Here is a 15,743-nt window from a genome sequence, read left to right on the forward strand (position 1 = left end):
AATTGCAGCAATGTCCACTAGATAGAAATTCTTTAGTGGATCCAAATAAAGAACAAAGAAAATAGGATGAAGATCATGGGGTGTGACTTGTTATACTTGAAAGAATTTATGTAGGGACACAGTACCTCAGTTGTTAGCACTGCTGCCCCAGAGTGCCCAGGGACCTGGGTTTGATTCTAGCCTCAGGCAACTGTCTGTGTGGAGTTTGCATGTTCTCCCTGTGTCTGTGTGTGTTTCCTACCGCAGTCCAAAGATTTGCAACTTAGGTGGATTGGCCATACTAAATTGCCCATAGTGCTCAGGGATGTGTATGTTAGATGCATTAGCCACAGGAAATGCAGGGTTACGGGAATGGGTCAGGGTGATATGCTGAATGGCCTGTTTCCACACTGTGGGGATTTTATTTTATTCTATGATAAAGAAAATGAAGTTTTAACTGCTGTGCATTCTAACCCCTAGTTAATATAACCCACTGCAACAAATACCAAGATGCCAACACTTCATAAGGCATTGTAATTGTGCCCAATACTATCCTCTACAGTTTCTGATATCATTGGTTGGGATCTTTAGCATGGGATGGATAACCACAACTGGGCATTCACCTGACACCCATGAACCAATTGAAACTCTCATTTGCCTACCATAAGCTAGCTAGAGACTTTCATCGACAGCTATGTTTCCCTTAATTTTTTGACAAAATTTATAAACAGTATGCCTGGCTTATAGCTCACTGGTGGGACTAAGAAGCACACTCGAGGTCGGTATAAGACTTGAGGTACCTGCTGTCAGCTTACATGACAACCACAGAACTCTTAGGCCTGGATTTTCATCGTTGAGACAGGTTGCAGGAGTCAGGAATTTTAGAAAGTCAGAGCTGTCAATCAAGCATTTCTTTCCTGCAACTCAGCTTTTAATAAACTAATGGAGTTCTGGATTAATTCAGTCCCAGTTAAAACATTGCACTCTTGACAACTCTAGATGTTGGCTCTCTTCTGTGATGGAGAGCTGCTTTCTTGAACTACTGAAGATGCAAAAGTGCTAAAGGAAAGGGTTTTCGGACTCACTGAGGAGTTGATAAAGGTATTATGAAAGGAATGGCCCCTTTAGAGTATGGAAAGGAGAATGGAGGGGATGAGTTTGGTGATCGCATGACATTGAAGCTGGTGGATGTAGAAGAAGATAAAACACTCCATCTGGAAGCTGGTGGAGTGGGAGGTGAAGTCAAGGGAAACTCATGATTCTGGGAGGGAAGCAAAGTTTTCTTTTACACTGGTATATGTGAGTATTGCTGGCTGGGCTAGCTTTATTTTCTGTCCCTAGATACCTTTGAGAAAATAGTGGTGAGCTGCCTTCTTGAATTACTGCAGTCCATATGTGCTGTAGGCTGACCCATGATGCCAATTAGCAGGGAATTCCAGGATTTTAACTCAGCGACAGTAAAGGGACAGTGATATATTTCTGAGTCAGGATGGTGAGTGGCTTGGAGGAGAACTTACAGGTGGTGTTTCCATGCATCTGCTGCCCTTGTTCTTCTAGATGGTAGTGGTCATTGGTTTGGGAAGTGCTATCTCAGGATCGTTTGATTTTTCTACAGTGCATGTTGTAGATAGTACACCTTGCTGCTGCTTGGCATTGTTGATGGCGGGAGTACATGTTTGTGATGTGGTACCAGTCAAGGGGGCTGCTTTGTCCTGGATGGTGTCAAGCTTTTTGAGAGTTGTTGGAGCTGCACCAATCCGGGCAAGAATATTCCATCACGCTCCTCACTAGTGCATTATAGATGGTGGGCAGGCTCTTGGGAGTCAAGAGGTGAGTTACTCGCTGCAGTATTCCTAGCCTTTAGCTTGCTCATTTAGTCATTGTATTTATATGGCTACACCAGTACAGTTTCTGATTAATGGTAGCCTCCAGGATGTTAATAGTGGAAGGTTTAGTGATGGTTATGCTATTGAACATCAAGGGGTGAAGGTTAGATTGTCTCAAATTGGAGATGATCATTGCCTGTTATTTGTATGCTGCAAATGTTTCTTCCCATTTGTCAGCCAAGCCGTAGCTGTTCTAGAACAGCTTGGACTTGGGTCCTGAATAGTTCTGAAGCACAAGTCTTCAGTACTATTGCAGGAATATTGTTGGGGCCCATAGCCTTTGCAGTATCCATTGCCTTCAACTGTTTCTTGTTATCACGTGAAGAAATTTGAATTAACTGAAGACCATCTTGTGATGCTAGGGCCTTTTGGAGGAGACCAAGGTGGATCATCCACTTGGCCCTTCTGGCTGAAGATTATTGTGAATGCTTCAGCTCTACCTCTTGTCCTGATGTGTTAGGTGCCCTCATCATTGAGAATGAGGATATTTGTGGGGCCACCTCCTCCAGTGAGTTGTTTAATTGTCCACCACCATTCACAACTGGATGTGGCAGGACTGCAGCTCTAAGATCTGAGCCATTGGTTAGAGCAGAAGTGCCTAAATTGGAAAGGATGTACTCGAGGACCTTACGCACCACACTGTGGGAGAATCTTTGGGTGAGAAAAAGATAAAGCACATTGAAAGCATTAATATAAATGGTGTCAATGTTGTAACAGATACGATGGAGCACTTGACAGAATTAAAGGCCTTATGGAAGAAAAGAGTACAAGAAAGTGCAGCCAAGGCAGTTGTGAATGTCAGTGAGTTTACAGTGGTCAATAGCCTATACCTAGAAAATGAGTTACAGAATTTGAGTAATGAAAGTAAACTGTCAGATGGGACATGTGAAAAGAAAGGAAGAGTGGCAGTTGCACGGAAAGTTAATGGAAATTTCCACTTCCATCAATGGAACAGAAAATGAGGACAAGGGAGGAGGCCTGATTCAAACTGGAAAAGTTGATATTCTGCGTGTTTTATTTTAAAATGTACATGTCTAGGATCCATACTGAGTCCCATAGCCACACGTTGATTTGAAAGAACTGATTAGAGTGAAAGAAGAAGTTGTTAAATTTGACAACAAGTTCTGTCAGATAATGATGCATGAGGACTTTATAGGCCTTGTTCAGGGAAGAAGAGGAGACTGTTCATGCTGTCCCGTGGGATATGGGTATGGAGAGATTGAATATTCATCATGAACTGAATAAAAAGCATCAGAAATGTGATGGGTGTGGGTGAGAATAAACTTGGTAAAGAGAGAAAAAATTCTTTATTTCAATGCAAGTCTAGATTTTCCAAAAGAACAAATGCCCTTGTAATAAATTTGTTAAGCATGATTTACCTGTCGCAATCCCTTTGTTAGCTTGGAGTTATTCCCTTTCTTCATGTTAAATATGCTTGAATTGCTTTCTTTGTAATTAATCTCTTTTTCTTTTCCGACTCTAATGTTGTGCTAGCTGGCGAGTAATATACAAGATTAGAAATCTGACCTTTCAAAAACAAGCTGGAATTTTATTTTCTTATCTCTGGTATTTTTCCTGCATTTAATGAACTACAATGCATTTCAGACACAACTCTCCCTTCTCCAAGCTGCACGTCATCAGCTCTTTGTTTTGTCCAATCTGGTTTAATTGATTTTTTAAAGTTTAGATGCTCATATTTTTGTTTTCATTTTTGCCATTACTAATCCTTGCTTGCTGCATGAATTTGAGATGCAATTCTTATAAGTCCGATGATCAGATAGGACATTATTTTTGGTCATCACAAGAATATGAGATTCTACAATTTCTATGATTTATTTTAAAAATCTATATAAACATTTACATAAGCAAACATTCCGATATGCTCTTTTCTCCCTTTATAGGCCTATAAACTTACTTACTATTTGTTAATAAATTTAAAATGTAAATGCTTCCTCCTGATTTTGTTGCCAATTCTACTCAATTTGTCTTGCCAGTTGGAACACCCATAACAAGGAGATAATGATGGAAATGTCTGAGACATGTGCAAAAGTTCTGATTCTGCAAGTATGAACATTTATAATTCTGTGATGAGAAAATGCCAGAAATAGCAGAACATTTAGAAAAGCTTAGTTAAATCAAACAGAGCTAGCGTGGTTTTGGGAAGAAAATTGTGGTTGATAAATTTGGTGGAGTTCTTTGAGGATATAACAAGTGTTGATGAAGAAGAACAAGCAGATTTTCAGAAGGTGCCCCAAAAAGGTTACTGTACAAAATAGGAGTTCCCAGGATTGGGGTTAACATATTAACATGGATTGAGAATCAGTTGACGCAGAAGACAGATAGTCAATTTAATGGGCCTTAATGGTTGGAAATATATAACTTGTGGAGTGCCATAGGATTGGTCCATGTGCCTCAACTATTTACAATCTCTATTAATGACTTGTGGAGGGGCTGAGTGTAACATCTCCTAATATGATAACAATACAAAAATTGTTGGGAGGACATATTGTGCTGCCGAAATAAGGAATCTGCAAGGAAATATAAATCGATTGAATGAGTGGGAAAGAAAAATTGGCAGATGATGTTTAATGTAGGAAAATGTGATGTCAGGCAAATTGGTAGGGAAAAGTAAAAGACAGACTATTAGTTAAAGGAGAGAGACTCCAAGAAAGTGCAGTGTAGAGGGAGCTGGGTGTTTTTGTGCATGAAACACAAAAAGTTAGCATGCAGACACAGCAAGCAATCGAGAGTAAATGGAAACCGAAAGAACTGCAGATGCTGTAAATCAGGAACAAAAACAGAAGTTGCTCGAACAGCTCAGAAGTCTGGCAGCATCTGTGAAGAAAAATTCAGGGTTAATGTTTCAGGTCCAGTGACCCTTCCTCCAAACTTCCTCAAAGTTTGAGGAGACCTGCCAGACCTGCTGAGCTTTTCCAGCAACATTTGTTTTTGTTCCTGAGAATAAATGAATTATTTCGAGAAGTTGGAGTTAAAAACCAGGGAAGTCTTTTTACAACAGCACAGGGTCAAAAATCACATGACACCACGTTATCGTCCAACAGGTTTATTTGGAGTGTGATTTTTGACCTTGTCCAACCCAGTCCAACACCGACACCTCCACCTTACAACAGCACAGGATGTTGTCAAGTCGCACCTGGAGTACTGCATCCAGTTTTAGTCCCCATATTTAAAAAAGGATATATTGATTAATTTCTAAGATGAAGAGGTTGACTTATCAAGAAGGCCTAAACATTTTAGGTTTTTATTCTTCAGAGTTTAGAAGAATGCTGGATGATTGTATAGGAACAAACACAATGTTGAGGGGTCTTTACAGGGTGGATGTTGACAAAATGTTTCCATTAGTGGGGAATATTGAACTAGGGGCTATAGAGAATAAGGGGACACTGATTTAAAACTAAGATGCAAAGAATATTTTCTCCCAGAGTGTAGTAAATATCTGGAATTCACTACCCCAAAAAGTTGTAGAAGTCAAAAATATTTAAAGACAAAGTATATTGATTTTTGAAATATCAAGGAGTTGATCGCTAAGCTGAGCTGACATGATAGAGAGGTTGGGGCCTGATTAAGGAGAGATCAGCCATGATTTTGTTGAATTGCAGGGCAGGCTCGAGGAGATAAATGGCCTGTTGCTTCTATTTCTTATGGTCTTATGTGAGACACCCCAATTCTGGTGTATCCTCAAAAGTTAATGAGGATGATTTTAGATAGTCAGTTGTGCTGGATGCATCATATTAAGTATTTAAGCTTTTATTGAGTCATCCATCTGGTTATATTCCTTTTATACCTTTCCAAGGCCGTTTGATACAACTATGAGCTTGCTCAGCCATTTCTGAGGGCAGTAATGAGAATGCTGCCAGACCAGGTAAGAATAGCATGTTTTCTTTCCTAAAGATAGTTTTGTGACATTAATTTTAAAATATTATTTATTTTATTAACTGAATTTAAATTACACAGTTACTACAGTAGGATTTGAACTCAGGTCTCCAAACTGCATGTCTAGTGACATAACAACTATGCCTTCATACCTTACAGAAAGTCATGTATGTGATGAGCAGGATAGTTGTATGCAAAATGTGGCTTCATAATGTTTCACTTTTCTAAAAAGGCCTTTTCCCCAGAGTGAGGGAATTCAAAACTAGGCGGTATATTTTTAAAGTGAGAGGAGAAAGTTTTAAAAAGGACATGAAGGGCAACTTTTTAACACAGAGAGTGGTTTGTATGTGGAATGAACTGCAAGAGGAAGTGACGGATGTTGGTTCAGTTACAATATTTAAAAGACATTTGGATAAGTGCATGAATAGGAAGAGTTTGGAGGAATATGGGCCAAACTCAGGCAAGTGGGATTGGTTTAGTTTGGGAACACGGTCAGCGTGGACTAGTTGGACCAAAGGATCTGTTTCCATGCTGTATGATTCTATGACAAATATCTTAGCAATAAATCTGTTAAGCATGATCTGCCCATCTATCGTAATCCCGATCTTGGCATCAAGTTATTCCTTTCATTCATGTTAAATAAGCTTGACTTCTTTCCTTCGTAATTAACTTCAGTGTTTCTAAATGTTGTGCTAGCTGACTCGTAATACACAGGATTATAAATTTGACCTTTCTAATACAAATCAGAATACTATGTTCTAATCATTTTTTCCTGTATTTAATGAGCTACAGTGCATTTCAGACATTTTTCCTCCTTCAACCTTTATGTTGCAAGCCTTTAATGGATCCTATCTGATGTAATTGATTTCTTAAAGTTTAATCACCTGCTTTTTGTTTTTTTTTCCACTATTAATCCTTACTTTTTCCATGCAATTGAGAGTGAACACTTAAAAGACCATGATTAAGGGCCCATTATGTTATGATCATTGCAAGAGTAAGGAACCTTCAATGCAATATTAAAAGTTTCTAGAAACGAGAAGAACAGCATTGTCTTTTCTCCCAAAAGTACCAAAATAATTATTTTATTCTGGAGACCTGGATACCACAGGCAAGGCCTGCATTTATTGCTCATCCCTCATTGTCCTTGGTGATATGCTGCCATCTTGAATCACTGCAGTCCTTGTAAGACCATAAGACGTAGCAGCAGAAGTAGGCTGTTCAGTCCTTCGAGTCTACTCTGCCATACAATGAGATCATGGCTGATCTGATAATCCTCAACACCACCTTGCTGCCTTTTCCCCAGAATCCTCAATTCCCTTACTGATTAAAAATCTGTCTATCTTAGCCTTAAATATACTTAATGTCCCAGCCTCAACAGCACACTGTGGTAAAGAATTCCACAGAGTCACAACCCTCTTAGAGAAGAAATTCCTCATGACATCTGTCTTAAATGTGCGACCCCTTATTCTGAAATTACATCTTTAGTCCTAGACTCTCCCACAATGGAAACAACCTTTCTGCGTCTTCTCTGTCAAGCAAGTTAAGAATCTTGAATGAGATAACAAGGTATAGGGCTGGATGAACACAGCAGGCCAAGCAGCATCATAGGAGCAGGAAGGCTGACGTTTTGGGCCTAGACCCTTCAGTGAGGCCGCCTCTCATTCTTGTCTATTGCAATGAGTACAGGTCCAATCTACTCAACCTATCCTCATAAGACAGTCTCTCTATATCCGCTTTCAGCCTAGTGAATGTTATTTGATCCAGGGACCAAAACTGTTCACAGTAATCTTATTATAGTCACATTCATGCCTGCTATAGTTTTAGCAAAACCTCCCTAGTTTTATACTGCATTCCCTTTTAAATAAAGCCCAACATTCTATTTTTCTTCACTATTACCTACTGAACTGTTTGCTAGCTTTTTGTGATTCATGGCTGAGGATTCCCAAATCCCTCTGTTCTGTAGCTTTTGGCAGTTTTTCTCCACTTAAAAAAATTTGACATAGCTGCATCCACAGTGCTGTAAGAAGGAAGTTTTAGGTCATCGACCCAATAATTACATATATGTAGCTTAAGGCTATTTCAGAGGACAGTTAATTGTCAATTGCATTGTTGTGGGTCTTGAGTCACATATAGACTGGACTGGGTAATTGTGTTCATTTACCTTCACTGAAGGATAATCATGGCCACCATTAATGAAGCTAGCTTTTATTCCAAATTTATTTCCTGAAATGTAAATTATCATGCTGCCATGATGGGATTTGAAATAAACAATTAAAGTAAAATACTACGGATGTTGGAAATCTGAAACAAACAGAAAATGCTGGAGAAATTCAGCAGGTAATGGCGGATTTTGCTACTACAAAGTTATTGGAAGAAATGAACCTTCTTTCTTATCTGCTGCTTAATGAGTCACGCAGTACCCTCCAGCCAAGCTGAGACATTTACGGCAGGTTCTGCTATATTGGGATATAGGAAATAGGAGCAGGATCAGGCTATTTGGCCAAGAAATCACTTTTCCATTCAACTGAGTCATGACTGATCCTCTGCCCCACTGCCATTTTCTAACACAATTCCCATGTTCCTTTAATATCCAGAAATCTATTGATCTCTGTTGTGAATATGCTCAATCACCCAGCCTCTATAGCCTTCTGGGATAAAGAATTCCAAGGACTCACCATTCTCTAAAGTGAAGAAATTTCTCCTCATCATCTCACCATGAAGAGACCTTTCCCCTCTCTCCTCAAACAATGATAGGGTTGCTCCTGCCCTCATTTTCCACCCCACCAGCCTCTATATTCAAAGGTTCATCCTCTGTCATTTTGGCCACTTTCAACAGTATGCCACCACCAAAAATATCTTTGCCTACCTTCCCTGTCAACATTTTACAGGGACCCTTCGCCACACCCTGATCCATTCCTCTGTCACTCCCAACACCTCTTCACCTCTCCATGGTACTTTCCCATACCATCACATGAGAACATACAAAATTGGAGCAGGAGTAGGCCATCTGGATCCTCAAGCTGCCTGCTCACCATTCAATAAGATCATGGCTGCTTTTCATGGACTCAGCTCCACTTACCCGCCTGCTCACCATAACCCTTAATTCCTTTACTGTTCAAAAATCTATCTTTACCTTAAAAACGTTGAATGAGGTAGCCTCAACTGCTTCACTGGGCAGGAAATTCTACAGATTCGCAATGCTTTGGGAGAAGTTCCTCCTCAACTCAGTTGTAAGCTTGTTCTCCTTATTTTCAGGCTACGCTCCCTAATTCTATTTGGAAGGTGTAATGTTTTCCTCTTTTCTTCCACTGCCCTCAATGCCCAAGGCTCCAAACACAGCAGGTGATTAACAATTTACTCATACTTAAATCAAACTGGTCTACTGTGTTGTCTGCTCACAAATGGGGTGAAACGAAATACATACTGCCTGACAGACTCCGCCCTGTCTTTACTCTGCTCCGTCCTCAAGCAAGACCCTACCTTCTGTCACTTACCATTTTAATACACTATCTTACTGCCGTGCTAACACTTCTGTCCTAGGCCTGCTGCAGTGCTCCAATGCAAGCTGAAGGAAGAGCACCTCATTTTATGTTTGGGCATTTTAAAGCCTTCAGGACTCAAGATTGAGTTCAACAACTTCAGACCATAAGCTCTGTCCTCCAATTTAAGACCATAAGACATAGGAGCAGAAGTGGGCCATTCCATGCATTGTGTCTGCTCCACCATTAGGAACATAGGGACATAAGAACATAGAAACAGGACTAGACCATTTAGGCCTTTGAGCCTGTGCCACCGATCAATCATATCATGGCTGATTTGTGGCCTAACTCCATAACTCCTTTGGCTCATTTCCCTTAATACCTTTACTTAACAAAAATATATTTCGGTCAAATTTAAAATTAACAACTGATCCAACATCCACTGCCATTTATGGAAGAGAGCTCCAAACCTCTACCACCCCTTGTGTGTAGAAGTGCTTACTAACATCTCTCTTGAATAGTCTGGCTCTAATTCTCAGACTATGCTCCTAATTCTAGAATCCCCAACCAGTGGAAATAGTTTATTTTTATCTACTCTGTCTTTTGCTGTTAATATCTTGAAGACTTTGATCATATCAAGCCTTGATTATTTTCTGCACCTGTTTGTGATATTTTAAAGATCTATGTACCTGAAGGTGCTGAGTGACATTGTGTTGAATAGCACTGTATCCTAGTACCAATCGCAGGAGCAACTTAAAGACAGAAACCACCTTTTACTATTCACATGTTGCTGAAGTTTTGAAGACGACTTTTGAAACACATCAGGAATTTCTATGGGATACTTTGTCAAGTGTTCTCCAACATATTTTTCAATATAATAGTATAAAACAACAGCGGATGCTGGAAATCTGAAACAAAAACATAAATTGCTGGAGAAACTGAACAGGTCTGGCAGCATGTGGAGAGAAAACAGAGTCAACATTTCAAGTCCAGTGACATTTCAGAACTTTATCAGCATTTGTTTTGGCATTTTTCTGAGGACATTATCTGAAAAGAATAAATGCTGTGCTATTCTATCATGTAGGGCACCTCATAGGCATCACAGGAAGGAAGTGACTAGAAGATTATCAGCATCTTGCCACGAGATACCCCTTGGTCTGCAGGAAAGGGACAGAAGAGCACCAGCTGCTGCACGAGATGGGAACAGGAGGCCAACTTGGACCCCTTCTCCTCTATGCATTCAGCATATCCCTCCTTCACTGGACCTTCTCCACCAGGACCTCCAATGGGGTTGTTGATTTGTTTGCCGAGCTGGTAGGTTGGTTTGCAGATGTTTCGTCACCATACTAGATAACATCATCAGTGCGCCTCCGATGAAGCATTTTTGGTCTGTCCCGCTTGTTATTTATGTGGGTCTGGTTTGATGTGGTGGTTGGCCTAATTTCTAGTCCTGCTTTGTAGTTGTTGGTGTATGGGGTCTATTTCCACCATACATGAGCACCAACTAGCTACCAAGAGACACAACCATCACTCATTTCCATACACTCAGACAAAGGTGGCCACCAATTCAACTGGGACAACGTAACCATCCTAGGACAAGCCAACCAAAAACACGTATGGGAATTCCTCAACCCGGAACTCCATCGACAAACCTGTGGAAATAAACCCCATACATCAACCACTACAAAGCAGAACCGGAAATGAGGCCATACACCACATCAAACTGGACCACATAAATAACAAGCAGGACAGACCAACAGCGCTTCATCAGAGGCGCACTGATGATGTTACCTTGTATGGCGATGAAACGTCTGCAAACCAACCTAACAGCTCAGCGAACAAATCAACAACCCCATCCACAACCCAAGCTACAAGTCTTCTCAAAAACTTTAAAAGACCTCCAATGTTCAATCTGAAAACCCATGTACCCTCTCTTTGAACTCTGAGTCATCATGCCATGTATTAACATGTGTCAATCATCACGCTGCTCACCTTCACTGGAAGTGAATGCTTAGGATCCACTGCCCCATGAAAACTGTTTTTAATTAGAGCTCAAGTGCTAAACCAGCAGGAGTCTGTCTTAGCAGCTCTAGCCAAGTTTAAATTATTTTAATCAGTAAATGAGTCCAAAATTCCATGCTGCGAGTACATTTTCAAATAAACTTATGTTGTTACAGCATCCATTTCATGCCTTTTCTTACTGTTCAAAATTTTGACCATCGTATTCTATCTCTGTTCATAGAAAATCAGATTACAAATTTATTGTTGTTATATGGACTTGTCTGAGGGGAGTCTCTGATTTTCATTCTAAACTGCTTTTGTATTTCATTTACCTCTCAAAATGATGTGTTCCTACATTTTATCCACCACTGACAAAAAAACGCAATATTTGAAATGTTATTTGAAGTATTAATATTTCAATACAATTCCAATAATATTTAGAGGATATCCTTTGGTGGTTTCTTGCATTGTTACTTCTGGAGACCACCAAGCAATCATTGACCCCATCATCTTTCTCAAATATACAATCTCTCATTCTCATCATATTTTAGATGCAGTTTCAATTATTCCAATGATCTCAGTCACCTTTTTACGTTTCATCCTGCAAAAGGTATCCTCCATCCAGTCACTCCCTTACTGTCTGATTTATGTTAATTCCTGGTCCATGAGCTCCTCTGTTTTGAAATTCTTATCCTTCTGTTCAAAGTCTTCCATAATCTCATCTCTATAACATCCTCCAGTCTAATAAAGCTCTGAGATATCCAAATCCAGTCTATTGGACATCCCTACCATTAGCAATGTTCTTTCAGTTGCCTAGGTGCTAGACTCTCTAGTTTCCTCTCTAAAGCTCTTGTCTCTCCATCTCCCTCTTCCTTTAAGACTGTCCTTATAACTTATCTCTGCCAGCAAACTTTTGGTCACCTGTTCTAATATATGTGGCATTTTTTTGTTTGATAACGCTTTTGTGACACATCTTGAGATGTAAAGGTTCCATTTAAATGCAAGCTGTTGTTACTGTTCTATGTAGAAGGAATTACTTGCAATGCAAATTTACCATTTCCTGAACTTTAGAGAAGTAACTAGGCATTCTGTAAATTATTAAGGTAGCCAACTCATATTTGCAGTAAAGGTAATTTTTCTTTTGCAGCCCTGTGCTTTCAAGTGCTTTGGCCTCTGTAATGGAAAAATGGGATCTGCCTATTTTCACACTGCCTTTTAATATTATTCTGTCGATGTTTATGGCTGCTACAGGACATAACAACCAACATTTTCCCCAGGTTCTCATTCAACCTGTGACTGGACCATTCAATGTCACATGGGCAGATCTCAGTGTTACCATGGTGAGTAAAACTGTTCTGGAGAATCTTAACTTCATTTATTGTGGAAACGACAGGCATATATATTATTTATCACATATATACGTCAGCAGTATTAAATACTTGCAACAAAATGTTACATGTAAAACTGAATGATTTTAAGATCCTAAACAACATTTGTGTTTACATGTCAGCAGCTTCCATGACATCACATTTAAAGAAATCAAATAATGACTTCCTGCCTATTTTTTAATCAGCTTCTTAGAGCTGTCCCGATGGGTGTTGCCCAGGTGTTTGGCTGTGATAATCCCTGGATTGGTGGTGTGTTCCTTATTGCATTAATTATCTCATCTCCAATTATATGTCTGCATGCTACAATTGGATCCTGTCTCGGTATACTCGCAGGTAAGATTGTAGCAGAAGATTCTGGAAAAAGTGATGTTAAGTCCATGGTGAAAATAGGTCAGTGTAGGGAACCTGCATGCTGGCTGCTTAGACTCATTTAAGATCATTATCTGCAGTCTACTAGGATTTGCTGGTGTTTCAGGGAGTTTTCCTACCCCATATGGGTTTCCTTTTCATTAGGTTGTGTTTACCAGCAATATTCCAGGAGGTCCATCTTTCAAAGGCATTTAGTGCCCAATTGAAGAACTGGGTATTAGGAAAGGGGTGTGTCCAGTGAAAGCCAATCCCTGCCTTTATATCTGAAACCCCTTCCTATCTCTCACTATCTATACCACATCCACAATCCCTGCCCCACTCACATCACCCCAAGGGTCCCACTATGATATCTGGTGAAGGCCTCAATGTATTACTGGCAAATCATTATGTAGTAAATGTTACCCTCTTACAAACTTTGGAAGATTAAATGAGGAGCAATTCTTTCCCGCAGCAGAAGAATCAGTAACAGAAGATACAAATTTAAGGTTAATATTAAAGAAAAAATTTGTGGATGCTGAAAATCTAAAATAAGAATAATAAAGGTTTGGGAAATACAGCAGGTCAGACACTAGAGACAATGGAGCTGGAGGAACCCAGCAGGCCAGGCAGCATCAGAGGAGCAGGAAAGTTGACGTTTCGGGTCGGGACCTTTCTTCAGAAATGAGTCAGACACTATCTGTGTGAAGGAAAAGAATTAACACTTCATCAGAGCTGAAATGAAATAGAATTTTAGGAGCTTTAAAGGCAGTGAGACATTGCCTTCAAAGCACAATCAAAATGTTCTAAAATGTTCAAGCTTATAAATTACTTTTCATTAAATGCAATCCATAACAAGCTCCAAATTAAAAAAGTGAAATCAATGACCCAATATCTACTTTTGGCAGAGAGTTAAGTGTTGATGTAACACCAGGAGATTTCCATGCTCTTTTTGAGATAGTAACATTCCATTTATTTTATCCACTTTAACAAGGAAATAGACCCAAGTCTAACATTTTATATAACAATATGGCACTTCTGTTTAATCCTAAAGCGTCTTCCTACATTCTTGGCTGAAATCCTGAAATGGAACTTGAATCACCATACCTACTGGCACAGTTACCACAGAGCAAAGGCTGATACAAAATCACAATAACTGAACAGGTCAAACTAAACGAATGAGGCAAATATTGTTATGCCTGGATCTTATGAAATGGCTGTCAAGTTATGCACATCATTATTGTGAGAGTGCTAACTTCATCAGCAGCACAGGACTAGTTTGCAAGACGGTATGATTTTTATTAAAGCAAGATTGTGCAGAGGTGTGAATTCCGCAAGACATTCTTTATAAGTAACTAAATTAGTTGCAGTTTGTTTATTGTGGATCAGTTTAGTTCGACAAAATTTATCTTATTAAAATTACGATTCAGATTTCAAATCGTAGCCACACTGTAGCCATATACTATGAAGAAGGACCATTCAATCACACCCAGAATATAACCTGCAATGCCTTCTCCTCTTCATCCCACACTAGACCTCTGGTTTCCCACTACATCTATTATTGGAGCCCTCCCACTTCTCAGCTACATGAGATGTTTCATTTGACTGGTTCCTAGAATAAGGAGTAGAGTGTTATGAGGAAAGGTTAGATCTGTATTTATTGGAATTTTAAAGAATGAGATTTGATCTAATTGAAAGATGTGATACTGATGGGACTTGATAAGGCATATGCTTAAAAAGAAGGTATCCTTTTGCAGAATGAACTGGAACTAGGGGACATAGTTTAAAATCAGGCATCATCTATTTAAGACATAAATAAGGAGATCTTTTTTCCTGTGGCTGGTGGGTGTTTGGAGCTCTTTTACCCAGAGAACAATGGAGTCACCAAATATTTCTGAAGCAGATGTGAATAGATTCTTGACTAAGAAAGGAATCAAAGATTATCTGGAGTTGGTTAGAATGTGAAACTTGGGCCACAGTCAGCCATGATCTTCCTGTTTGCCTCATCTGCTGCTGAAACTCTTATCCATGTCTTTGTTACCTCTAGACATGACCAGCCCAACACATTACTGGCTAACTTGTTCTATACTCCAAAAATCGAAGTCATTCCAAACTCTACTGCCTGTGGTCTTAATTCACACCAAATTCCATTCACCCATCTCCCCTGTGTTGGCTAACCTGCACTGGCTTCCAGTAAAGCAAGGTTTTGATTTTAAAATCTCACTATTGTTTTTAAATTCTCTCTTGGCCTCACCTGCCTTGTCACTCTGTGATTTTCACCAGTTCTAGAGCGCTATGATTTTGCATTCTTCCAATTCTGGCTTCTTGAGCACCCCTATTTCTAATTGTTCCACCACTGATGGCCATGCCTTTAGCTGTCTTTGTCCTAAGCTTTAGAATTCTCTCCCTAAATTCGACTAGCATTCTATCAATCTTTCTTCCTTTAAAGTACTCCTTAAATAGATTTCTTTAACCAACCCACTTCCTTCTAACCATCACCACCCACTTCCCACATTTCTCTTCCAACCCAGGGATAAGCTCTCTCCTAAATCACTTTCAAACTTCCGTGAGATTAGCCTTTGCCTTTCATTTGGCAGATATCAAAATGGTCAGCTATCCCCTTGCAGAGATAGTAGGAACTGCCGATGCTGGAGAATCTGCGATAACAAGGTGTAGAGCTGGATGAACACAGCAGGCCAAGCAGCATCAGAGGAGCAGGAAGGCTGACGTTTCGGGCCTAGACCCTTCTTTTTTTTTCTGAAGAAGGGTCT

General features: G+C 39.7%; 1 protein-coding gene across 1 annotated transcript in view; it reads left to right on the forward strand.

The window, feature by feature from the left end:
- The window catches only part of LOC109915711 (urea transporter 2-like), a 45,135-nt gene that overhangs the window by 18,446 nt on the left and 10,946 nt on the right, over positions 1-15,743 (forward strand). Inside the window, exons 5-6 of the mRNA XM_048594440.1 lie at positions 12,387-12,579; positions 12,813-13,007. Coding sequence (XP_048450397.1) covers positions 12,387-12,579; positions 12,813-13,007 — 388 coding nt within the window. The remainder of the gene's footprint in view (positions 1-12,386; positions 12,580-12,812; positions 13,008-15,743) is intronic.

This window comes from Rhincodon typus, chromosome 1 (assembly GCF_021869965.1).
Source record: "Rhincodon typus isolate 14 chromosome 1, sRhiTyp1.1, whole genome shotgun sequence".
NCBI classification, from domain to species: Eukaryota; Metazoa; Chordata; class Chondrichthyes; order Orectolobiformes; family Rhincodontidae; genus Rhincodon; species Rhincodon typus.